The sequence below is a fragment of the Falco biarmicus genome, chromosome 16 (genome assembly GCF_023638135.1).
Source record: "Falco biarmicus isolate bFalBia1 chromosome 16, bFalBia1.pri, whole genome shotgun sequence".
In the NCBI taxonomy this organism is placed as follows: Eukaryota; Metazoa; Chordata; class Aves; order Falconiformes; family Falconidae; genus Falco; species Falco biarmicus.
The window spans coordinates 6,956,357-6,982,215 of record NC_079303.1 but is presented as its reverse complement, the minus strand read 5'-3'; the positions used below and the strand labels follow the sequence as shown (position 1 = coordinate 6,982,215).

Below are 25,859 nucleotides of genomic sequence, written 5' to 3'. Positions count from 1 at the left end.
CCTGGGATTTACTGAATGATACTGTGGATTATTTCACAGCCATCATGTCACAGGGTAATCTTGTTACGGCATTACACGGCCACGCGCACGCACAGCCCCAGCGTGCCCATGGCTGGTGACACATGAGGACCTACTTGGGAAGTCCCTTTGCTGAAGCTCGGTCTGAGACCAGATGGCAGAGGGGGGGGTGTCATTAGCCAAGGGTGGCTAGTCTTTTTGGGACCTGGGGCTATCCGAGGTACGTGAAAGGCTGGGACGTGGTGCCTGGCCTTTGCGGCAGGGCACAGAGCCCCCAGGGGTCTGTGAGGGGCCTTGGCAGGCGATGGCATGGCCACTCCTGCCCCAGTAGCACTGGGGCTGGGGTCTCGCCCCAGGGGTGGTCCTTGGGCAAAGGTGGCCGCACAGCAGGCAGGCAGCATCTCCTGGCTGGCACGCAGCGCTCAGCCCCCAGCTGCCCACCGCGTGCCCCTGGTGCCGGGCTCCCCCTCTGCCGGGCTGGTTTTGGCAAAGCCCACACCCGGAGAGGGAAAATGCCCGTCCCGGGAGAGCTGAGCCCCAGGTCTGCTGGGGGGGCACAAGCAGGGCGTCCTGCGGAGGTAGGGGGGCTCGTGGCTGGGTTGCTGTGTGGGACCTGGATGCGGGGTCTGCAGCTGCTGCTGGCCCTGTGACAAACGCCTCCTGCAAGCCCAGACCATGCGCCTCCCCCTCCGCTCCCTGCAACAGTCAGCTGCTTTTCCAAGGCGTAACGGAGGCAAATCCTGTCTCTGAGGCAGTGAAAATATGGCTCCCCCCACCCCGAGGTGTGTAAGAATAGCAGATGAGCTAGGGCAGAAAAACAACCGCGACCGCAGCTTCCTGCCATGGCCCTGCAGCCCAAGGAGATGGAGGTGATGGGGACCGCCCGCACTGGGGCACCCACCGCTGCACCAGGGGCTCGGGGCTGCTGCTGGGAGTGGAGCGCAGCCACCCAGCCCGTGTGCCAGTGCGAGACCCCAACCCAACTGGGCACGGGGCATGGATCCCCCGAGGCCAGGGCTGCCAGAGGGCAGTAGGAACCCCCACCACCCTCCTCCTCCCTTGTCCCTCTGGTTTGGGATGGGGAAGTGGAAATTGTGGGGCAGCACGAGAGCAGCTGCCAGCTGAGTGGTGGCACTGGGCACACAGTCTGTGTTTTACTGGGGATTAATGGTCTTCGGTGCTTGTGCCACAATGAACTCCCACCTAGAAAATAAATATTTGTACCTGGCAGCAACAGGTTTAATCAAAAACAAGCTTTAATAGCACTTTTTTTGTTTGTTTGTGCCCTGCTGAAACACTGAAATCTGAAACATTGTAGATGCAGCGAACGCTCCCACCGCAGCTTTCCAGCAGGTTAACTTTGGACTGGGATGATAACAGATTATCTTCTAAACACACATGTGAAGGGAGCTTAATGCCAGCATGTTTGACTTGTCTTTAGTTGCTCCTACTCTAGTTTTGTCTGACTTTTTTTTTTCCACTCAATACCTTTTGCTCTTTTAAGCCTGTAAATCAGGGAAAGGGTAGCAGCACCTTTATCCTAAGATGAAGCATGACCTCCTGCTTAAAAACAAGGGCTGGCTTTATTTATCTCAAAGCCGGGCTTGGGGAATAACAGAAATATCTGTTGTCCCACAAAAGACTAGCTTATCAGCTATTATTAGAGCAGGGATGATAATTCAAAAGGAACAGCTTATTAGGCACATTTAACCCCATTCTCTGTTTATGGAAGACCTGGGATTTGTTTAGATGGTAACTGTGGTTGTTGCAAGGATTTTCTTCTGAGGCTTTTTGGAGACAGTGTGCATGTGCCCCGTGCCTGTGCTGGCGTGCATGCCATGGGCTGTTGTGCCGCTGTGGCGGGTATGTAGGTAGGTAGGTCAAAAGACATTTCACGGGGCACCTGCCCAGGTGAGGAAGCAGTTCTAGCTTGCACATAAGACTCATTAAATTGCTTTATGCAACTTCTCCTGCCTGTACAGCTCAGCCAACAGAGTTTGTGTAAACCAAACACAAAAAGCGCATGAAAAAGCAGAACTGAATTTGCCAGTGAGAGCTAGTTTTGACGGACACTTTGCAGTGTTTACCCAAACCTTATCCCTGGTAACGTGGACTTGGAATGCAAGATTCAGGGCCTGTAAATGTGTCTTCTCCCTCACAACAGCCTTCTTACTGCTCACCATGGCAGACAGCACTATCTCCTGGAGTCCAGCCATGCAGCTGGCCATGTGGCACCACGAACGCTGAGGGTGTTTAGTGTGAGGGCTGTGGGGAAGAGGAGAGCACGGACCTGTGGAGCGGGAGAGGCCAGGGGCAGAGCCAGCAGAGCATCCCAGCAGGGCAAAGGCAGGAGGAGAGTGCAGCCGAGTGGGCGACATGGCAGCAGGCAGGTCCCTAATGAAGCAGCAGCCACTTCCCAGGCAAAAGCCGCCTGTATCCCGCCCCGACCCTTGCTGCTGGTAGGGCATGAAATCCCAGCCTCTGCGGCAGCAAAAAACAAAGTCCCAAAAGCCTGTACCGGGGCCATGACTGCCTCCAGCTCCCAGTGTACTTTGGTGGTGTTGGACTTAGGCCGGCCTGTGTTTGCGCAGCAAAGGGACCTGACCCACTTCAGAAGGAGCTGGCTCCAGGTGAGCCTTTGGGACGAGCTCTGGCCAGCACCCAGGGCCCCACTGCCTCCTCTGCCTGCTCTGCTGGCCATGGGTGCTGCTCCCTGCTCCCTCCTTCCCAGGGCTGGGAATGATGCTGAGCTGGGCCCTGGGAAGGAGCCAAGCCCATGGGCTCCCCCTGCTCTGCCCACAAGCAGAGGCTGCTCCTCAGCAGCAGCAAGCCTGGGTCGGGGCATGCAGTGGCTGCGAGCTCCTCTCCGGGGATCTTTCCTCCAAACAAGCACGGTCAAACAAAGCTGGGGGGGGGGGGGGATGGAGGCTTTCCTGACATTGTCAGTCCTGGCTCTTTGGGAACGGAACAAGTGGGGTTTTGGAACAAGCAGCACAAATGTGTATTTACACGTGCACACAATAGGTTGTATGCTCCCCAGCGCTGGATGGGAGCAAACCACAGCCGTCCCGCTGCCAGGTCCTGCCAGCAAGGGAAGGACTGAGGCAGCAGCACCACTAAGCGCAGCCATGCAGAAACTGCCAGCATCCAGAGCTCTGCATTTGCTTTCCTTTGCCCCATGCTTGCCTCCACGCAGCCGGTGGGGGTTGTGGGCAAATGGCAGGGTATTTAAAAAATGCACCTGCATTAGAGCAGCCTGACCGCTCCTCTGAGCTCTGCTCTGTTCTCCCTCATGCCCAGTAACCTCGGAGCAGAGCAGTGCTCAGCACTGGCGTGCCCTGGGGCACCTCTTGGTGCAGCGGTGCTTGGGATGCTGCTGTGGAAGCAGTGTCTGCAGAGAAGGGGTCAGGCTCCAGCTGGGGTGTTGCTGGCACAGTGTGTCACAGGTACTGGGGTGTTACTGGCATGGTGTGCCACAGGTGCTGCCTTTCTCTCCCTTTTTGTTCCCCAATGGGCTCTGGGAGGTTATTTTGGGGGGAACTTTCAGGTGTCAAGCCAGCCCAGAAAGGGAGAGCAGGGCTGGATGGTCCCAGGCTGCTGCCACCCCTGTGGGCAAGAGGCTCTGCAGGGTGCTGGATGGGGGCACCTGGGCAGGGCTGCCAAGGCCAGACACATGGAGTATTGTCTGCCCTTGCCTCCCCATGGCCCCACGAGCAGGGTCATGTTTGCTCCACAGACACAAATGTGTCTCCAGAGGTGAGCACCCAGTCTGAAGCATCAGGAGCCCACCCAAGGGCTCTGCATCCCCTTTATAGTGCAGGAGAAAGTGAGCACATTCCTGACCTCCTCCCTGCATCTTCTGGTTTCCTTCTTGACAGTCACCCAGACATGGAGCCGCGCAGGCTGGGCGGTCACAGGGCTCTGCACTGGTGCTGGCCTGGCAGAGGGAGAGGGCTTGGTGCCTGCTCCAGGAGCAGACGGATGCTCAGTCCCCAGGGGCTGCACCCATGGAGCCCTGGGTCGGCACGCACGGCCTGCTCTGCAGGCACTGCCTTGCCCGGCACCTGCCGGCTTGGTCAGCCTGGTTCTGCCACGTGCTGGCAGCCAGGACTTCCCAGGTGGGGTGGCAGGAGCAGGCTCCTTGCCATCCACAACCTGTGTGTTCAAGCCAGGAAATCCCAGCCCTTTGGTACTTGCCAGGCTCCAGGTTTAAAAATACTTAAGGAAAATAATCCTCCAGTCTCATCGAGGCCAAAGCAGTTCTGGGCAGGTTTCAGAACAAATACTGGGGGCTGTGTTTTGTCTGTTCTCAGCAGGCGCTTGGCTCAGTGCACACTGCCTCTCTGGGGACTCACACAGACATGATGTCTCAGTGGCAGTCCTCGGCCACATCATGGCTTGGGAGGGGACCGCACGAGGCAAGCCATCCTCTGCACACTGTGGAGTGGGAGCACTCAGCCTCGCCAGCCAGGAGTTGCCCGATGGCGGCTGAAGCCATCCACGGGGTTCGGGAGTGTGGTGTTTCATGCCCAGGTCCGTGATGCTTGCTCTGACCAGTGCTCACTCTCCACTTCAGCCTCTTCCTCCATAAGGGATGCTTGGCAGAGCCCCAGAGTCTGCTGGCCCTGCTGCCCTGTCCCGCGGCTCCCCAGACACTACACAGTCATGTGCCGAAGCACCAAGTGCACTGGGGCTCCCCAGTGACTCCCCCCAGCTGGGGAATGCCCAGGGCTGGTACTCACCAAGGCAGCAGGAAAAACAGCTGCCCCATGCAACTGGGCAGTGGGAGCAGGGCACCAGGGGACCACAAGGCATCTCCACAGGCATCAGAGCCAGCTGGACAAGACCCATGCCTGGAGGAAGGCAGGCCACCTGCAATCCTCCTGGCTCTCAGGCTGCCTGCAGTCCTCTCCCTTCCTTTTCAGACCTCTGAGAGTGCCCCAAGCTGCCTGAAGCTGATGCAGGACCAAAAATGTCGGGTACTACAGAGAGGAGCTGGGTTTTGTGCAACATCTCAAGGAAACAGCTGCTACAGACGCTGCAAAGCAGGACCAGAGCTGGAAAGCAGCCGTGAGCTCTACCTTATCCCTGTGGTGATGCTACCCTGAGATCACTGAAGGTGCCGTCCTCCCAGAAGCAGATCAGTCACCAAAGCCACCAGCAGTGAGAACCAGTCCTAGAAATGCGTCATGTGGAGGAGAGGAGCTGCAGCTTGTCTGAAGACCACGAGACATGGTCATGAACGCCACTAGTCTCTGACAGCTGGGGATCTTGCAAGGCAGGCTGTGAAACAAGGTGGAAACAGGCTCTCCGGGCAGGGATACAAGGGCGATGCAGGTGAGGCAGGGTTATCAACGCACAGTTACTTGGTGCAGGATATGGTTAAATTATTTGCAAAGCCCCCACCTTTTCCTCCCCACCCCAAGAACAGGAATAGAGTCACTAAAACGGCATGTTCTGGGACAGGGCATGTTCTGGGACAGCGGTGATCCCACGGGAGAGCTGGACACGGTGAGAAGTACACCCACCACTGTGGCCTGACCCGGTACCCCTGTGTCTCTCGTCAGGGGTCCCCAGGTCTGCAAGAAAGCTTTACAAGGAAGATAATCCCAGCACCTGGTGTATGTAGCAGAACAGGATCTCGTGCTGGTCAGACTGGTTTGTGTGGCCCCAGCTTGAAGAGGACACCAGTGTGGCTGGGCTGCAGTTGGATGTTCATCCACCAGCATCACCCTGAGGACGAGGACGGTGCCTCTGTGTCACCTACAGCACATGATGATGCTCCATCCCAGCAGTCTGCATGCTTGTGAAGGCACACGGTGAGATTCACCTCCAAGCAGGGGACTGAGCCCCTCCTGCCAGGGGAGACATCAGTCCCCTCCTCTGCCTGCGTGGAGGCACTGACAGCACCCGCTATGGATCCTGTAGGATGGGCTGCTTACTTGAGCAGAGGACTGATGCTGCCAAGATGTGCTAGTCAGGCGGCCAGCACTTGGGAAACGAGGAAGGAGAGTGGAAGGAACGAGTCACTGCACTGGGAACATATGGGATGACAATCTGCAGGGAAGGACGGCAGCCCCCACACTCCCAGAGACCCTCCCAAGTCCTCGTGGAGCAGCGAATTAGCATTGGAAAGTACATCAGCATCACTTCCCTCTGGCTCCAGGGACAGCAAGGGAGGAGGAACAGAGATACTATCTCCTGTGTCAGATAAGCTCCTTGGCTAAAGGTGACAGGCTGGCGTACTCTGCAGCATGAGGGGCCCACAGAAAGGAGCCAGAGAGCACTCACACCAGAAGATGAGGCACAACGCAAGCATCGGGGGAAGACTACAGTGTGTGATGTCTCTTAACATTTGCTATCTGGTCTCCGTGTGGGCAAGGATCCCCCATTTCTAGGCAAGCTCACCAAGGAGAGCATCTCCCTCCTGGCAGCGAAGATCAGGTGTGACAGCTTGCCGGGATGCACGGGGGAGCCAGGCATGCGGCATGGAGCAGCCTTGTCTTTCCTAGTGGTGCAAGCCTACTTGCTCCCATGTGCCTCTGAGTGCCGCCACCCCCTCCTTAGCTCCCACCACCCCCAGGGCTCGCATGGAGGTGGCAGTCACCCTTTGGCACAGCTTCTGGGAGAGACTACCTGAGATTATCTTCTTTCTGCTGGTCTCGCATCATCTCATGCCCCAACCCACTGTATTTGTCTCACCACTCACTGGTCACACTGTGTCCTGCAACTGATTTTGATAGGGAATGTGCTTTGCTACCATCAGGTAACATGTATTGGGTGCAACTAGCATGCTAAGCGAGTGTAAGAAAAACTTCAGCTCCTCTTTACGCTGGCGTGCCAGCAGATACAGGTCTCTGATGCAGCCACTGGTGTCTGGACCCAGCGCACTTGGGACCACTTTCCAGAGGCACGACCTTGCTGAGGGGTGGCCTGTATCCCCAGGGGGATACATGTGTGAGTCTCACGGCAGGCGGAGGACAGAGCAGCGAAAGGAGCCCAAACGGGTGAGAAGTATTGACCTAAATGAGTGTGAAGTCGACCACAACTGCAAAAAAGTTCTCTGTGGCATATTAATTGCCATTTTGAACATCTTATCAGCACTTTCCTCCTAAGAGATTATTTTCTAAACAATGACAGAGGCTGTTACACCAACACACCTCCAAACAATGTCATGCTGACCCAGGCAGAGCCCGCACATTCCCTGAGGGCAGAACTCCTCGCCTTCTCTTCCCCATCCATTGTCACCGGGTTGCTATGATGGGTAAACTCAAAGCCTGGAAGCTAGCTCAGTTGAAGTGAAGTGTGAATCCAAAAGTTGAGAAAACCTTTTCCCCAAGCCTAGTCAGGAAATGAGGATGGATATCTCAAAAGAACAGACTTTCCCAAGAGATTTCCAATAATTCCTGGATTTGGACTCATGTTACCTCTCTTACTAAGCAGGACATGCGTATTCATGACAGATGAGAGGGCTAGACTTTTAGACCTGCTAGAGACATTAATTCCAAGAAAAAACAGAGCTAGTGATTACATTTTAAGATTACTACAGGTACTTAGCGTTTACAACAGGACACAGAAATCCTGAACTTGAATTGCTGTGCTGTGGCCTCTCTCGCTGGAAGTAAAATGGTTCAGCTGTGCCCGACTTTGAACTCAATTAGTGCCCACAACAAATGCAGCCAGTAGCAAGACTGCAAGGCTGCTTAGAGTTGCTTTTCAAGGACAGCTTTGTTGCCCAATATCCTGAAACAATATCCTGTTTTCTTCACAAGAAAAAAATTCCTAATGGGATTAATATTAAATCCGTCTTTTAAAGGAGACAAAAATGCAGTGGCAAGAACAGGAAGGACTCCTTTACACAAGATGGAGAAACAGCAGCAGCAGCAGTGCTGTCCTATGGCTTCTTGCCTGCCCTTCCAGCCCATCACTGCTTTGGCAGCTCCCTGCTCACCTGAGCTCTGCCATCCCTGGCCTCTCCTTTTCTACATTTCTCTAGAGCATAGCCATGCTTGGGGCATCGTAGAGGAGCGCCAGGGAAAGGACACGCTCTCCAGCCGTCATACGGCTTCATTTGCCCCAGCGGTGTGGGGTCTCCTCAAAGGAAACTGGAAGGCCGTGTGCCGGCTGGGATCCCCTCGCAGCACCTCCCACCCACGGCTGGCAGCGCTTGGCCCCGGCACTGCAGAGAGCTTCACCTCAGATAGGCTGTCAAAGAATGGCAAAAGCTAAGCTCGATCCAAAATTGCCCCTTTTAATTATTATTCATGTTGTTGTCTAAGCAAAATAGAGTGCAGACCTCTCCCTGTTAGGTCATGCAGGAGCAGAGGTATCAAGAAAACCTCCCACGCACTCACTCTTGGGTTTACAGAGCCTTGCCTCAGAAGTGGGTGAAGGAGTTTGTTGTAGTCCCTGGCCTTTTATTGAGTGCACCTGGTCCATTAAGTGCCTTGACATGCACAGAGCACACCCGTGCACGCGCCCGCTGCGACGCGCCGAGCGGTGGTTTCCTTTGATATGAAAGCCCTCACACCTCCCCTGCAGCTGCTGCCATCTCCGTCTGTAGAGTGTCACCATTTTTTTCCCTTCTTTCCCTCTCTTGGCTCTGAGTCGAACTACATCACGCTCCTTTCGGCTCTAAAACAAATTAGCACATTAGACATGCGACCCAGAAGACAATTAGCATCATTAGGCTGCGGGAGAGAGCAGCTCAAGGAAAAGATGGGCAGGTAACAGTGCTTTTGTGCGGTGCTTGGTACACGTGGGGAAGGAAAAGCGCTGGCTGCATGGCTGCCACAGGCAGTTCTGCATCTGGAGGGTGAGAAGCTCTGCTTGGGATGGGGACACGCATCCAGCAGGGGCCTGTCCTGCACCCCACGGCATTGCGCACACCAAGTCCGGGACCATTTTCTCCCACAAAACCCAACCGTGGGGGGAATGTCAGCAGCCCCCAGCTCTGGGCACCCGGCTGCTGGGCGCAGGGAGCAGCAGCCACCTGCAGCAGGGCGGCGTGGGGCTGGCTGCGGCTGAGGTAGCGGCAGACACACCAGAAGCATCCCCCACCGGCAGAGCGCGTCACGGCCATCGTGGGAAAGCAGGGGCCAGCTGGGGCGAGCCAGGGCCAGGAGGGCTGCAGCCGACACTAACGCGCACGGTCAGGCCACGGAGAGCCGGTGGGGTTTAATGGGGACACCGGAGCGAGCAAGGGCAGGGCACGGGCCGGGATGCGGCCGGGCCCGGCAGCGTGGGCAGCGGGTCCCGGGCCGAGCGAGGGCAGGGTAGAGTGGGGGGTCGCCCGGCTGCTCCTGCCCGGCCCCACGCGTGGGCCAGCCGCGCTTGCGGGACAGGCTCGGTGAGGTCCCCGCGCTGCTGCTGCGGCCCGCGGAACCCCGGCTGCGCCAGCCCGGCCCCGCCGGCGGCCCCGGCCGCCCGCTCCCCTCACCGCCGCCCGGGCACGCGCGGGCGGGGCGCGCTCCCGCTTCCCGCCGGCGGGGCGGTACGTGCCGGGGCGCACGGCGGGGCCGGGCGATGCCGGGGGCCGGGGGCTGCGGCGGCGCGGGGCAGCGCGCACGTGGCGCGGCGGGGGCGGCGCTCGGCAGCGGCTCGGCAGCGGCCCGGCCCCGGTCCCCGCCCCCCCCCGGCGGCGCGGCCCCTCCGCCCTTATAGCGGCGGGGGCGGGGGCGGCGGCACTCGGCCGGCGGCGGCACGCGCAGGTAGGGCCCGGCGCCGCGGCGGCTCCACGTGGCGGGACGGGATGTGGCGGGTGCGGGGGGGGCCGTGGGGCCGGGCCGTGGGTGTCCCCCCCCCCCCCCTCCCCCCACATACACCATCGCCCTGGTGGTTCCGCGCGCTCCCGGCGCGGGGGCTCTGGCACGTGGGGCTGCGGCGGGTCGCGGCCCCACGCCGGTCGCGCGTGGCCGCCGCTCCGGGCCCCCCTGTGCCCCACGCCGGGGGTGCGCGCGGCGCCGGGGTTTGTTCCGCCGCCGGCACGGCCGCGTGGGCGAGCGGCCCCGCTGCGTGACGAGTCCCGTGTCGTGTCTCCCCCACCCCCCCGCCACGGGTAGCAGCGCCCCGGGGCCGGGTCCCGCCCCGCGCCCTTGTCGCGGTGACCTCCCCGCCCCGGAGGCGGTGGCTGGTGGCCTCAGGGGGTCCCGGGCGGCTTCTGGGCTTCAGGGCCGGGGGGGCTGCCCCGCGGGCCTGCGCGTCCCTCCGCCATGGCGAGTCCTGTCCCCGGCGGGGCTGGTGGGGACCCGCTGGGACGGGGCCCGGCTGGCCCTGACCGCTCTCCGCCGCTGGCACGGCAGGGCCGTTCCTGGGGGCTGCGGCGGGGGGTCCCCCCGCGCCCTCCCTGTAGGTCCCGATAGCGGGGTGTGTGTGTGTGACTAACGGAGCGGCTAGCACCCGATAATGGAGTGGGGGCTCCGGGGGGGCTGCTTCGCTGCGGTCCCAACGCGTGGGAGATGCGCTTTGGGAGTGCGGGTGGGTCTGCTGTACCGGAGGGGCAGGAGGCTGGCCCCTTCCTCGGCCCGCAGTGTCGGCGTGGAGCCCCCTGCCCACGCCGGGGGGGAGCATCGAGGTGCCGGTTCCACAGGACGCGTGCACGGGCACTTGGCTGTTTCTTCATGGCAGGCGCTGGACCTCGGCCGCTCGAAGCCGCTTGGGTGGGCCGGTTGCTGCTGTCCCACTGGGGTAGGAGCTGGCGGGGAGGGGGCTGCATGGGGGGAGCCTGCAGGACTGTGCTCCGGCCCCTGGAGAAGTGCCTTTTAATGCATGTTTTTGCATTGCTCAGGGGGAAGCTGCGGGCACTGCGGTCCCCGCCAGCAGTGTGCGTGTGCTGGGGCATATGCCCACCTACCCACCCTTGGGTGCAGGGGCAGGCTGTCGCCCTGCCGCCATGGTCCCACTGTGATGGGCAGTGGGAAGCTGGGGCCGCTGGAGCTTGCTAGTAGCTGGCGTGCCCCCCGCTCTCAGTAGCGTGGGGCTGTTGAAAAGCTCCTGCAGCCAATGTCTCCTGCAGTTGCTTCCCTGCTCCAGTAGCTAGGTGCAGCCGGAGCTCGCCAGGCCTTGGTGACCACTATATTTGAAGCCTGGTGGCCTCCAGCAGGTGTTTGGTAGCCCCAGGATGCGATGCTCAGTGGGGCCAGGGAGCAGCTGGGTGAGTGGAGGGGAGTGAGCCCCAGCAGACATGCTGCTGGGGTGCTTCAGCCAGGGTGGGTGTCCTGGCTTAGGCTGGGGTCCCACAGGCAAGGGGCATGCGTGTGCATCGTGGAAGGGTGAGCAATGCCTGTGGGTTTGGAAGTTGACCTGAGGAAGGGGGATGGGCATCAACAGGAGGATCAGAAGGAAACTGGTGTGGGCAGCTTGTATCCGCAGCAGGAGAGGTGGGATGTGTGTCCTTCCTTGTGACAGCAAACTGCCCGAGTGCTGCACGGCCCCTTCTGCTGGGCTCCCAGGTCCGATGCTTTGTGCAAGGGTTGTTGATGTTCTCAGGCTTTAAGTTTCTTCTGAGGAAAAAAGATGGTGGTTTTTTGTTTTAGTTGCATCACAAGAAACCTGAAATCTAATGATACTGGTTTTGTGCTTTTCTGGGAGCCCTAAGCCTTTGTGGTGCATAAGCATCCTATTTTCATGCTAAGTGAGGTAATTTAGTGCTGGCTGATTCTCCTGGGTGTCTTTGCTCTGAGGTTTTCTCGGCTGTGTCTAGAAGGAAAGGAGCAGGGCTGAGAAATGGGCCAGTACAGGGAATAGCTGGTGTGTGCTGGGGTTGGGGGGCAGGCTCCAGGCATAGAGAAACACCCTGCTCCTGTTGGGTGGCTTTGTGAGGAGGGGCTTTATCCATCTTACATCAATCGCTGGAGTGATGGATCTCTTAATTACGAACAAGTGTTTTGCTAGTGTACCGCTAACTTCCCTGCCCCAAAGTCACGGGGTGGGCCTGTGCCCATCCTGGCCCCTCGGGAAGGTGGAAAGCATCGTCCCCTTCCAGGAGGTGGTTCCTGAACAAGGTGTGAATGGTTGTGAGTGCTTTCTCCTGGTGCCTATCTCACACAGATTGGTCTGACTTATCTGGCAGCTAAGGTGGAAAATACCCGGTGACTTGCATGCTATTATTTTATATTTCCTTTATAAGGAGTTGAAAAGCCGCACGTAGGCCAAAGGAGGCAAGTTGTATCTCATTAAGCACTGTAGTGCTAATCTCATTGTTGCACTTCTATGGCTTTTCCTATTTCCTTCTGTGGAATCGGCCTCTAACAGTGACTTGAAGAAACTGGGAGCCTCTCACTGGTGATGTCTGTGCAAGTCGCTTTCAAATGTGCCTTTAAAGCTGCCGCAGTGTAGTTCTACTGTAGCCAAAGAAAATTCACATGGAGCTGTAGTTAATTCCCAAAACTGCAGTCACCCACATGCTGCTGGGTTGCTGGTGAGAGTCTGCCATCGCCAGCCCTGCACTGCCTCGGCCCTGGTTTGAGGGCTTTAACGAAGTGATAATATGGCGGTGGCTGGGAGCAAAGGCAGCTCGGACTCTTGCTCCCAGGAAGAGAGCGGCAGTCATGTTTTGACTCCGATGGCTGTGGCTTTCTGGCATTTTGTAGCCAACTGCTACCCTGCTCTGCCATGAAACCTAGAGCGGCCATGTCCATGGCTGGTGGTTCAGGCATCTAAAGAAAGAATGCCAATGCTATTTGGTACCACATTTTTCTCATTCTGAGGATTTCCTGGCGGGTACTGGCTGTCCTGGGAGCGTTCCTGAGTACCGCTGGTACAGGGAGGGTTGGCTCTGCTCCCTGGCAGAGCATGGCTTGTACTTGGGGGGGGGACTGTGAAAGCCTGCACAGGGGCTCCGAGCCTTCCTGAGACGGGGAGGCTCAGCTGGCTGCGGAGGGGCTGACAGCTGGTTGTGTGGGAAGCCTTTTTCCTAGGGACTGGGAGCATGAGCGGCATCTGAGGCTGTATCACCAGCAGCACCCTTGCTCCATCCCCAGTACCTCTGAGCTGCAGGGATGGTGCCCTTATACTGTCAGGCTTGCGCTTTTTAAATGTGTGCTTTTTGGGTGAGTCCCTTCAATCCTGCCTGTGAAACTCCCCAGCACAGACAAGCCGCCCGGCAGCTCCCTGGGGCAAAGTGCTGGCAGAGCTGGGTCTGCAGCGAGATGGGCTGAGAGTGGAGGGTGGGCAGGGGCCAGCCCTTGCCCGGGGATGAGCCATACCCTTGTGGGGCTGGTTGGAGAGGGGGCTCCGGGTGCTGCGCCTGGGGCTGAAGCGGATGTGAGGATGCCTGTAAGAGCTGCTTCACCTAACGTTCCTGTGACCCGCCTGCAAACCTCTCTGAGTTTGCCTGCAGGGTTTTGGGTCAGAGGGCTCTGGGGGAGCCATGGCCAGGCTCTGGCATAGAGATAAGCCAGGCTTTGTGCTTTGGTCTTGCTGATAGCTTGCTTAAGCTCGACTTCACACTTTCTTGTACCAGTAAGATGCTTGGTCCTTGCTCAGCCACGCTGAGCATCACTGGTGCTAACAAGCAGGCACAGCAGCCCAGGATGGGAGCATGCCTGTTGTCTGTTAGGCAGAAACAGCTGCCCGTCCTCCTGTTGGGTCGGTTGCTCCCCCCGCGAAGCTCCTGACAAACCACCCCAATGTCCCACTTTGCAAGGCAGCTTGCAGCCCATGCACGGCAGCTGCCACACTGGGCCTGTCCCTGGGTGGTTGGAGGGGCTCTGCCTGCTGGAGAGACCAGTGGTGGGTGTCAGGGGGAGCGCTGGCTGCTGGCGGGGTGAGTGGGCTGCTCCGTGCCTCTGCAGGCCAGGGCTGGTGCCGGCGCAGCTGGGAGCTGGAGCAGGGCAGCTGCTGGTGCCGCCTCTGCCCGCGCTGCCACCGTGCCCTGTGGCGTCGGCCTGTCTGCGTGCCCGGGGTAGCTCACCCGGCTGGCAGCGCGGGATGCGCCTGTGGCTGTGCCGGCTGGCCCGGGTGGGCAGAGGTGCTGAGCTGCTGCTGGCAAAACCCTTGAGCTCGCCCGTGTGGGCTGCGGGCCTTGGGCAAACCCTGCCCGTGCTGCTGACCTCGCCTCACCCTGCGAGCACGCGTGGCGGCGGAGCAGGACCTCAATTGAGTATTGTCTTGGTGCGGCTCCCCTGCGAGCACTGGGGAGTCACGTAGCCTGTGTGCTGCCAGGTTAAACCCTGGCTATGGGTGCTCGCTGGAATTACAGCTCCACGCTTAATGCTGTAAACCTGCTTAAAACTGGTGAGAGTGGTGTCTCATTAGCTTGTAACAATCAGTTTCATCTAGCTTCTGGCCAGAAAAAGGGCAAATTTGAAGCTATGAAGTGTTACTGTATACACTGTAACCAGGCTCATCGTTGCCAGCACCTCTGTTTCCCCAGCAGTAAGTACGAGGCTTCGGTATAGTTTTGGGGACCTGAACGGATGCTCAGGGTCTGCTGGTTCCTCACGTGGACAAATGTCCCACAAGGGTCTTTATGGCCCCGTGCTGTCCCACCGCGTGCTGGGCACTGAAAGGTCTGGCTGCTGTGAGCCCCTTTGGGGAGGCTGGGGTTGGGTGGATGGATGTGTTTCAGGCTCTTGTTCAGGTAACACTTCAGGACAGGGCTGGTGGGAACAGGCACTCGCCAGGCTCCTGGGGAGCAGCGTCCCCCTCCTGCGTCCCTCCCCTCTGCTGGGGGCTCGTGGTGGGTGATCCCTTGGGGCTGCTGGCAAGGGGCAGCTTTGGTGCCTGGCCTGGGCGTTTTGGTATCGGCATTCATTGGCCAAAGGCCGGGTCCAGCTGACAAGGCATGAGGAGCCCAAATAGCCACCATACAGCAGGGGTGTCTCTGGGAATCTTGCTGCCACAGAGGTCCCCTCCAGGCGTTGCACATCCCTCTCTGGAGCTGGGAGCAGAGGCAGCCTGCCCCCAACAGATGCCGTGTGCCTGGAGCAGGGAAGCCGTGAGCCGGAGGGCATGTGAGGGGAGGTGGAGGCACATGATGTGTGGGCAGGGGGCATCGCTCTTCCTCTGACCCCAAACAGGAGCGGTGTGAGGACACTTCCAGAGAGGCTTTGCCCCAGAAATATTTTGTGGCATTTGCAGCGCTTTATAAATGTGAGCCTCTGTCTTTCTGCGCTGGAGTCCTGCCAGTCCAGGGCCTTTAAAAGCATGGCAATTTGCTACATTATGTAACTAAAAGTCTTGAAATCTTCCTGTTCCAGGCCCCGCTGGAGAAGGGATAACAGTGCTTGTGCGCAGAACCCAGGAGATGGAGTGGGTTTTGGTCTGGTGTGGGATCTGTTTTGAGGTGATAATGTCCTTGCTGCCTAAGAAGTCTCGGTTCCTGGTCTCGCTGTTGCTGTGCAGAGGAGGGTTGCTGTAGGCTACCCATTCCTGTGGATTAGACAAGATGTTTACGGGGAGCAGATGTGATACTTGCAGTCATTACTTGGTCTCATCAGTCTTAATTACTGCAAATATGGTTATTTTATGTCCTAATAGGGCAAACTGTAGCTAGCTGCCTGGCAGCTGTGAATTTGATTTCCAAACACGTCTTACACGTTGCAGCTCTTCCAAAACAGAGCTGTAAATGTCATAACTATGTTCTGGGTGGCTTTTTTTTTTTCCTTTTTGCAAAGAGGAGGGAAGCTTTCCAATTGAACTGGCTGCCTTACATGTGCTTTTTTTTTTTGTTGCCCTCTCTCCTTTGAAACTTCTGTGTTGGGACAAGAAGGAAATAAGCAAGAAGCCTTAATGCGGTTGAAGGAAGAGTTTTCTAAAACTGGTCTTCCTTAATGAGGATTTTCAATGAGTCAGGGAAAAATGTTGTGGCATGCAGAACTCATCATGTAAACCCTCTGGCGTCAGGCTTTGGGAATCTTGCTTCATGGTCTCAAGCCTTGTTCAGATCAAGGTTTTTGTCTGTGCCTCAGCAATGCAAGAGAGGTCATGTCTAACCCACGAAAAGTCTTCTATTTTGTAGAGAGAGATGCCACCTGAGCACCCACAGGAGGAGGAATGCTGCTTGCAAGGAAAGAACAAATAGATGAATCAAGCCACAGCAATTTCAGTGCAGTTGAGCTCCTTGAGAGGGGTGGAAGAATTAAACGCGTGTCTCGGGAGCAAAAGGACAAAATTCCCAACACCTCATCAGCACCCCCCAGCTTTTGCTTAGGATAGCTTTTATTGCCAGTAGTTTTAATTAGTGCTAACAAATACGTTGTATCCCTCCTGGCAGCTTTTACTGCCAACACCTGGTAGTCTCATCTTTTTGAAATGTTTTAGACAAATTGGTATCATTGGATGATGCTTTAAAGTTCATTGAATGCTGTGAAAGCTCAGTGTGACTCAAAGCAAGAGGTGGCCAGAGCTCCAGCATGCAGCTGGTGCGGGGAAGTGATGGTAAGCAAAACCCAGCGTTCATAGCAGCCTTGCAGACGGAGCTGATGGGCGGGTGGGCTGTTCCGCATGCTGAGAGGCCGAATGTACGTGGTGAGCCTCTGCAGAGCCTGGCACTTCCCTCCCCGCCTGCCGGTGCCAGGCTGGTGCCCGTGGGTGCATGCTGGCTCTGGGCTGTGCCTCCGGGACCTGCCTGCAGCCAGACCCCAGTGGCGGGGGCTCGGCGTGGTGTCGGATGGGCTGCTTGCTGCAGCTGTGGTCCTTGGGGTCCAGGGGGGGCAATCTGCTCCTCTGGCTCCTGGGCATAGTTCAGCCGTGGACGTGCCCGGGGCAGCGTCTTGTAAATGATTCCTTTGTTGGAGTGGCAGGGTGGCTCGGATCTGCTCGTGATGGTCATGTGTCATACTGGCCGGGATGCAGGAAAATACCCTGCCAGCGAAAAAATCGGTGTCTGGGTTGGGCTAAACCAGTCTTAGCGGCTTACGGTAACCAGCCCCCTGTGCTCTGCTTCCTCTCGCCCTGTGCAGGTCCAAGGCATCACCTGAGCGCATCCGGGTGTCAGGTGGCTCTGGCAAACCTGGTGCCGTATCAGGTAACTTTGCCACCTGCGGTGCCAGGTGGGAGCGGGGGCTCCCTATGGCTCGGGGCCACTGGCTGCACTTCAGCCGGGACACCTTGGAACCCGGCCTCGGGTGTGCACCAAAGTGGTGGGGAGCGAGCGAGAGCAAGGCAGGCACTCATGGTACTGCATGTTGAGGGTACGAGGGGAGTGCCAGGTGGTGGCTGGCATGTCAGCAGCCGTGGATGAGATGGTAATTGCCGGGAGCGTGCTATAAATAGGAGGTTGCACCTCTCAGCCAGCATGCTGCTTTGAAATTTCGCTGCGCCTGGTGTGACCTGGGGGAGTTCTGGAGAATGCTTTCCTGCTCCAAGGCGGCTTTTTCTTCAAGTGGAAGCCTGAGCAGCAGAGCAGAGAAGTGCAGTGAGGGGTGGGCACTGGCAAAGGAGCCCAGTGTCCCCCGGCTTGGTTGGTGGTGCTCAGTGTGGCCAGGGTGGGTGTCTCTGGCTGCAAGAATGGGGAGAGCTGTGGGGCATCAGGAAGTGTCTTCTAAAATCTGCAGGGGCACACAGCAGTACTGGGGACTGCAGCGATTCCTGTTGCTTTGCATATTGTAAACCATGCTTGTGAGCAGCTGCTCTGGCTGCATTTCCTCCCTGGGATGGCTTGTGCTGCTCTCTGCTGCCTGAAGTAGCCTTATTTCTTTGAGTAACCACAGCTCCAGGGTGTGATCCAGCTGCGCAGCAGCTGCAGCACAGGGAATGCATAAGCAGCCTGACCCATCTCGGAATTGCTCCAAATCAGCCTCTCGAAGGCAATTCCACACTTCAGCAAGCCTGGGTGGCATTTCCCTCTTCATTTTGTTTTCTAATCCCTTCTGGTTTTGAGCTTTTAAGGTGAATTGTTTTTATGCCTGGGTGCCAGGTGATCCTGGGGCTGCTCTGGGCAGACCCACCTCCCCTCCTGGGCAGTGCTGGCAGCGAGCAGGAGCCTTCCCCAGTCGCTAAATTTAGCAGCAGCCTGTGACCATCAGAGCTGGCTGGGCTGGTGGGTGTGCTGTGACACCTGCCTGCTCTTTCCTCGCAGAAATGGAGCCGTCCTGCCTCATGTGTGTGGACTTATTTCCCTCGGTGCATCTGGATTTAATAACCTGGGTGTGTTGCTCCTGCCCTGGGTGGCCTGGGGCTTCCCGAGACCGAGCAGTGTGCCGGGGCGGTGCTGCTATCACTCTCCTGGAAAAGCTGCAGGGCAGGCGAGCCCTGACCACACCGGCCGCTACCCTGCTCGCCCCTCCACAGGTCCAGCCCCGTGCTGCCTGTAGCCCTGCCTGCTTCACATCACCTGCCATTTTCAGCTTGGGGTGGGGTATCGTGTCTTAAATTTGTTGCTTATGGATACCTGATGGCCAGGGCTCTTCAAGGCCAGCCACAACCAGGGTGTGTGTTTTGGGGACAGCCTTACTGGGCCAGTGTGCTGATGAGCCCCAAGCACTCACCTCCTGGGTCAGCTCTCCCGGAGGTGGTCTGGGGCACCGCTGCCGCGCCAGTCTTGCTGGCAGGACTCAAGCCGTGCTGTTGCAGGCCAGGGAGCGGGGCTGCAGCTGTCTGCTTTTGGCTGAGGCAATACTTTGTCCTTTGCAGATCTCTGAACCCCAACTGAGTCATTGCCAACTTGGTTCAAGATGCCACCGGCCATCGGAGGCCCTGTGGGATACACCCCTCCTGAAGGAGGATGGGGATGGGCTGTTGTCATCGGAGCCTTCATCTCCATTGGGTTTTCCTATGCCTTCCCCAAATCCATCACAGTGTTCTTCAAAGAGATCGAGGTCATCTTCAATGCATCCAGCAGCAAAGTCTCGTGGATCTCCTCCATCATGCTGGCTGTTATGTATGCAGGAGGTAAGTGGACTGGAGGCAGCAGTACACATGCTTGTGCATCATAGTACAGGATGCAGCTCTCCTGCTGGGTCTGATTCACACCTTGCTGTAGTGACGACAACCAAAATGATGCTAAAAGTTGGAATTCTTTCCTTATGTGAGAGCAAAACTTGCCTTAGCAAGTTTGCATGAAGGATGTTACTCAAAGAGTTCTATTTAATGCCCAGAATGCAAAAACCGGGTTAATCTGTCCTCCTCTGCAAAGCTGTAAGTAAAATCTTTCCGGGGAATTACGACTTGTGTAATTCTGCCCTTGTCCTTGTTACAGTGTGCTGCAGATGCTGTATCTGCTTCCAACTCCTGCTCAAAGGCCAGGGGAGCTGCTTTGCCGGGCATACCCAGCTCACAAGGTCTTTTAGATAAAGACACCAGGGGTTTTTTTTATTATTTATTATTATTGATTTTTTTAATCCAGCAAACAGTGGTTGTATCCTAGGGATCTGTTCCCAGTTTCTAGTCAGCTCCAATGGCTCAGCTGTGCTCTGGAGTGTAGTGAAACCTGGCACTGCCTGTTCTTCCTTGCCGGTGCCGAGCAGCGCCGTAGGCAGTTTGTGCTGTTTGAGGGTGGCAGTGCACGCTGGAAGCAGAGACATGAACAGAATAAAGCAAAACTACTTAAACTGAAGCAGCTCCCCTCCCCCATCCTCCAGAAACTGCTTCTTGGAGTCTTTTTAATCGCCAAGCTATGTGCTTTATGCCAGTCTCTAAGGTGAGGAGCAGGCAGAGTGCTCCCTGCGGGGCAATGCACTCCCGGCCCTCGCCTCGCCGCTCTCCAAACCCCGGTGTCTCATACCCACTTGCAAACACAGCTTTGTACTGGGTCGCTTGGCTGAAAGACACTCTTATTGGGAGCCTGCTGTTGTGTCCACTTCAGAGGCAGATCAGAGCTTGTACCACTGCCATCCCCAGCTGGCAAACTGCCCGCATCCTTGCTGCATTTGTGCATTGAAAGGAGCTGACGTCAGCACCCAGCTGAACACGAGGCTTTTCCTTTGGGGGAACAGGCTCTGCTTTGTCTTAGCTCAGCTAGCGAAGCGACCAGCACATTTCCCTGCTCCGATGTTATAACAAGCTTGTAAACTGTGTAACTGCTTTAATGAGACTCAATCTGGGCCATTCCTCCTCTCCTAATAGCACAGAGCTGGTTCTTCTGGGCACCCTGGAGGCCATGGTAAGAGTTCCCTCCTCCAGTCCCGGGCTTGCCCCCCTCCCTCCATGCTGACACTGTCCCTTCTGCTCCCCTTGAACTGTTGCCATTAAATCCCAGCAGCTTGCTAGTCTTGAACTGGTTGCCTGTAAGCCAGTGGTCTTGAACTGGTTGCCTGTAAGCCAGTGGCAGGGATGCTGAAGAGACCCCAGACCTGCCCAGGTGCATCTCCGGCTGTCGGAGTGCGGGAACATGGCACTGCCCCACTTGCTTGTTCCAGGGCTCCTACAGCCTGAACCCCCAGGCCCTTTGTAGGGGCTGAATTGCACTGGAGCTGTCATAGTACTGCATCCTGTTCTTCCCATCCCCCAGGGAACCTTCCTGCAGGAGCTGTGCGCTTGCTTGGAGGCAGAAAAAGTAGCTCATGCTCTGGCAAAGGGTGCTGGGCTGATGGTATCTTGCAGAGCTGGGGTAGTTCCTGTCCTGGGCAGAGCTGGGGGTGGTGGAGCAGCACATCCTGCAGCCCCACGCAGTCACCATCGGAGTATGTGGATGTAACAATCTCAGCTCCCCATTCAGGTCGAGGAGGACTCTGGTTCTGTTAGTCACACTTTTTTCACAGCAGGAATAATCAAAACACATCAACTAACTTTTGGTCAGAAAAGCTTCATGTGAATGTAGAAAACTGGAGTGGGTGTAAATTCTTATTTTTTGTTGTAATTAAAAAAAAAAAAAAAAGAGGGGGGAATTGCCATCAGGGTATGTGGCACTGCCTAGCTGAGTGGCTTCCTGGTAGCTGCCCTTGGAGCCTGCTGCTCCGGGCTGAGCTTCCCGGAGGAAAGGCCACAGCTGCCTTTAGACTCTGGCCAGGGGCATCACATTTGCTGAGTTCAAGGTACAGGTTTTGCAAAGTGCTGCGTGCTCTTTGGGGAAGCATGCAGGGCTGCGGGCAATGTGGCAGCCCCCGGGTGCTGCTGCTGCCTCTCCCGGGACAGGGGCTGTGGCCCCTTCCCATCTGCTGGTGGCATCAGGTCGGAGCTGCTGGCGTGGGCTGCTCTAGCTGGCACGTAGGCCACTGGAGAGCTGGCCACCGGCTGCAGAGAGCAAGGTGCCGTGGGGCTGGGGGCAGCTTCTGCAGCAGCCCGGCTCCTGTGACCTTCTCCAGGCTTTGTTTAAACTGGGCAAAAAGGTCAAGTAGCATCTGAGGACCCATGAATAACATGTTGACAACCTTGCTATCTGTTAATGGCAAAACTAGATCTGTTAATATTCAATGGATGTTCATTCAGTTTATTTAAATACATTTTAGTATCTGTAGAGCATGCTTTGCAGTATCTAATCACTGTTTACTTTGGATTAAAGCTCCTGATAATGAAGCACTTAAGGCGGGTGTGCAGAGCAATTGGGCTCTTCCTGGCTTAGGGGTAGCAGTGAAAACAGAAGCACACCTTCTGCTTGCACTACCCCTCCCGTGAGCCCTTGAGAAGCTTTGCCTGCACCCCTCGAACCTGTTTCTTCACAGCTTTGTCTGATCAAGGCCAGAAACCTCTTGCTGGAGACAGGCAGTTGCTGTGCACTTGCTTGGCTGCTGAGACCCCAGCGCTGTGCAGGGCGGGTGGTTTCACCCCATCCCGGACCCCTGTTGCTGGGGGGCCGCCGGTGCCCAGCCGCTCCGGGTGTAGCCACCAGAAGGCAGCTTGTTCGGAGATGGCTCAGCTTTCTGTGCTCCAACCAGATTAACTCTGTTAATTCCCGCTGCCTCCAAACCTCCTGTCGTTTCCCCTTCCCCCAGTTCCCTGGCTGGGTGAAGTGTCACTATGTGAAAGCTCAGCAGCCTGGGCAGTAAACCTCCAGCGAGCTTGCGGGCATCTGTCTTGTCTCTCCTGCGAGCATCACTCATCTGGGTGTATCTCCTTCCCTCCCCAGGTCCCATCAGCAGCATCCTGGTGAACAAATATGGCAGCCGGCCCATCATGATCGCCGGCGGCTGCCTCTCGGGCTGTGGGCTGATCGCAGCTTCTTTCTGCAACACAGTGGAGGAGCTCTACTTCTGTGTCGGGGTTGTAGGGGGTAAGTGATGGCTCTGCCCCACCGGGGCTGCAGCAGAGGTAAGACCTCTCCCGAGGCAGCAAGAGGAGCATCTCGAACCCAGTAATTATTAGGGAATATTTATGGTGAATTTGCATAAACCCTGATTCCTGTTACATATGGGGTGGCCCAGGTGACAATATGGGGAGCCTGTATGTGGGACCGGTACTTGGTCCTGGCTGGAGAGAGTGTCTGTTCTGACCCGGGTTGGTGCTGTGCCCTGATGGGCCCCCGAGCTCCTGTGTGCGGTTTCACTGCTGCCCCGGTGCCTCCTGCCCGGCCAGCAGTGGTGCCCAGCACCGCTCAGGTGATGGGGAAGCAATACACTGGAACCCTGCTTGTCCCACCGCCCCTTCTGCCGGTGCTGCTGGCTCAGGGGGGTGGTTGAGCTCTGAGCCCCTCGTTTCTCCTCTTCTTCAGGGCTTGGCCTCGCGTTTAACTTGAACCCAGCCCTGACCATGATCGGCAAGTACTTCTTCAAGAAGCGTCCCCTGGCTAACGGGCTGGCGATGGCAGGCAGCCCCGTGTTCCTCTCCACCCTGGCACCTGTAAACCAGCTCTTCTTTGGCATATTTGGGTGGCGTGGCAGCTTCCTCATCCTCGGTGGTCTCTTGCTGAACTGCTGCGTGGCCGGATCCCTGATGCGGCCCATAGGCCCCAAGCCAGACCAGCTGAAGAAAGAGGCCACTAAGGAGGTGCTGCAGGAAGCTGGGAAGGTGGTGAAAAAGGATGACAGTGACACCAGTGCAGACCTCATTGGCGGGAGGACCAAGAAACAGAAGAGCACACTCTTCCAGACAATCAACAAGTTCTTGGACCTGTCCCTGTTCACGCACAGGGGCTTCCTGCTCTACCTGTCAGGCAACGTGATCATGTTCTTCGGGCTCTTCACTCCCTTGGTCTTCCTCAGCAATTACGCGAAGAGCAAGAAGATTGCTAATGAGTCTGCAGCCTTCCTGCTCTCCATCCTGGCCTTTGTAGACATGGTGGCCAGACCTTCCATGGGACTGGTGGCAAACACCAAGTGGATCAGACCCAGAGTCCAGTATTTCTTTGCCATCTCTGTGATCTACAACGGGGTGTGCCACCTCTTGGCCCCCATGTCCACCACCTATGCCGGCTTCTGCATCTACGCTGGCTTCTTTGGCTTTGCCTTCGGCTGGCTGAGCTCAGTCCTGTTTGAGACCCTGATGGACCTGGTGGGAGCACAGCGGTTCTCCAGCGCCGTCGGCCTGGTGACCATCGTGGAGTGCTGCCCTGTGCTTCTGGGACCCCCCCTGCTAGGTAGGGTGTGCTGTGCCTGGGGGGCTCTGCTTGGCCTTGTGGGGCGGGGGTGGGTCCCCCTGAGCTGTGGGCAGCCCTCGGCACTGGGATGGGGGGGAGGGGGGGAGCACTGGCACTGAGATTGCCCTGGCATCTGAGGGATGGTTGGGGAAGTGGAGGGGTGAGCCCTGGCAATGGGGGTGGGGAGCAGGGGCTGGAGGAATAGAGGTGTGAAGCTGAGGGTGATGGGTTTGGGCTGGTCTTGGGAACGTCTCTACAACCTGGAGCGGTTCTGGGGGTATTTGACTAAGCTGTCCCCTCTCTGTCCCTCAGGGAAACTCAATGACATGTACGGTGACTACAAGTACACATACTGGGCTTGTGGGGTCATCCTCATAGTCTCTGGGATCTACCTCTTCATCGGGATGGGCATCAACTACCGTCTGGTGGCAAAGGAGCAGAAGGCAGAGGAGAAGGCACGGAATGAAGGGAAGGAAGAGGAGACCAATGTCGATGAGGCTGAGAAGCAGAAAGAGGCAAACAATGACGTGGCCCCCTCGCCTCAGAAGAGTGCGGAGGATGGTGTCAAAGAGGAGGAGAGCCACATGTGAGGGACTGGTCTCAATCCCGGAGTGTCGGGGAAGTGCTGCTGCCCTGGCGCGGTGGCCGGGGCAGTGCTCCGCTGGCGCTGGGCAGCCGTGAGAAGTGTTTAAACCAGGTGTTCATTTTTAACCGGGCTCTGAATTGTCTTTCCATCTGTGTTCAACAAAGGTAACAGGGCTACACATGCAGTATCCGCATGTACCAGGGGCAGGGGAGCTTTTTATAGTCTGGCTTTTTAACAGTAACATGAATGTACTAATATGTGCCTTACAGCCTTCATATCTAGCTGAATTTGGACAAGCCTTAACTCTAAACCATGCTTTAGCCCTGTGTTCTGCTCGGGGTGGGGGGGCAGGGGGATGTGTATGTGTGTGGGGTTGGGGGAGTTTCGTTGTTAAAAAGCCATAAAAAGCAGGATACTGGATTTGTTGAAGCACGATGGGTTTCAGGGCCAGCCCTGGATGAATACTGCTTCACACGCTTCTTACCGCAGGCCCTCTGTGGAGAGGGGGGTCCGGGCGCGGGGCAGGGTGGGCTTCAGTTCCTGTGCCTGGTGCCTTCTGTCTCTGTAGTTGGTCTTTAGGTATGTTTTCAAAACACTTTAGCTACTGTAGTTCTTTAAAATCCCTCTTCTTGTAGCTGTGCTCTCATGGGATATTTAGGTTGGAGAAGGATGGCTGCGGTTTGTGTCAGGCAGCCTTGTCTGCTCTGGGGCTGCAGCAGCCCCTGCAGCCGAGCCCTCCGTAGGGAGGGCTGGGGTCTCCCCCCTTGCCCCCTGACTCTGCCCTGGCAGTGCTTCTTCTCAGCCCAGCACTGGGTGACGTGAAACGGGTGTGAATGCCGGGGGCTTGGCCAGCAGTGCTGGGTTGGGGTGCTGGGCCCAGTCCTGCTGTGGGGCTGTGCTGCCCTGTCCCCCTGGGGTGGGTTTCCCCCCCCCCGAGCATCCCTGCGCTGGTCCATCCCACCCAGGCGGGTGTTGCGAGTGCCTGACCCTGGGCAGAGTGGAGGGGCTGGATGGGGTGGGTGAGGTGGTACATCCCTGAGACAGGCCTGCTGCTTTTGCTCTTTTATCTCTTAGAAACCTCTATTACTTGCTTCTGTTCAACTGAGATCTTAAGGCAGTGAATGCCTAACCACTCAATCTAGGACATGTAAGGGGGAGGAAAGAATTTGTACGTATTTATTTTTTATTTTTTAGCGCTGGAAAATATCTCAACGTACGTGGAGCAGGTTAATGGCTCTCAAGTTCTAGTAAATGTTGATCAGAAATCATGTAAGAGGCTAAGTTTTTTTTCAAATAAACTTTTTTTTTTTTACAATTTACCCGCCAAATGTGGAACTTCTTTCCTAGGACCACACTTCTCTGTGACACATATTATAAGGTCTCTTTTGGGGAGAGGTGCATGGGGCTTTGGCAGAACCCCAGTTTCCACCCGCTGCTCCAGCACCAGCACCCCAAGGCTCCCACTGAGTGGGTCCTGCTGGCTGTGGAAGCTGGTCCCCACCCGGCAAGGGTGAGATGCCCCTTTCCCACCTCAGCCACAAGAGGAGGCTTTGGGTAGGGTTTGGGGTGGCCATGGCTAAGTGTCCCCATGCACTCCGGTTGTGGAGACATCTCCCTTTGTTACAGGATGCTGGTGAAAGCCTTGAGGTCCCCCGCTGGTGAGGGGGATGGGCAGACTCCCCTGTCCTGCTGCTTCCCCCCAGCTGAGTGGGGCCAGGTGGTACGCAGCCCAGGGTCCGGCCCCCCCCTGCCATGGCCCTGCACTGATGGCTGAAACCAAACAAGGGGGTGAACCAGGGTCTCGCTGATGGAGCTGCCCTGGGGTCCCCGGAGCCCCCAGCAGGGCCAGACCCTGCTCTGTGG

The 25,859-nt window shown here is 57.2% G+C and overlaps 1 protein-coding gene across 3 annotated transcripts; it reads left to right on the top strand.

Moving 5' to 3' along the window:
* The first annotated feature begins 8,722 nt into the window (after positions 1-8,722).
* On the top strand, positions 8,723-25,305 carry SLC16A1 (solute carrier family 16 member 1). Of its 3 annotated transcripts, none has more exons than XM_056361634.1 (5): positions 8,723-8,744; positions 18,595-18,852; positions 21,965-22,108; positions 22,547-23,410; positions 23,723-25,305. In XM_056361634.1, exons 2-5 carry the CDS (start codon positions 18,636-18,638, stop codon positions 23,998-24,000), a joined length of 1,503 nt encoding a protein of 500 aa, XP_056217609.1. In that variant the 5' UTR covers positions 8,723-8,744; positions 18,595-18,635; the 3' UTR covers positions 24,001-25,305. The 3 variants fall into 3 exon arrangements, with proteins under 3 accessions (XP_056217609.1, XP_056217607.1, XP_056217608.1); XM_056361632.1 differs by lacking the exon at positions 8,723-8,744 and adding an exon at positions 9,601-9,728; XM_056361633.1 differs by lacking the exon at positions 8,723-8,744 and adding an exon at positions 16,753-16,987.
* Positions 25,306-25,859: the final 554 nt, after the last annotated feature.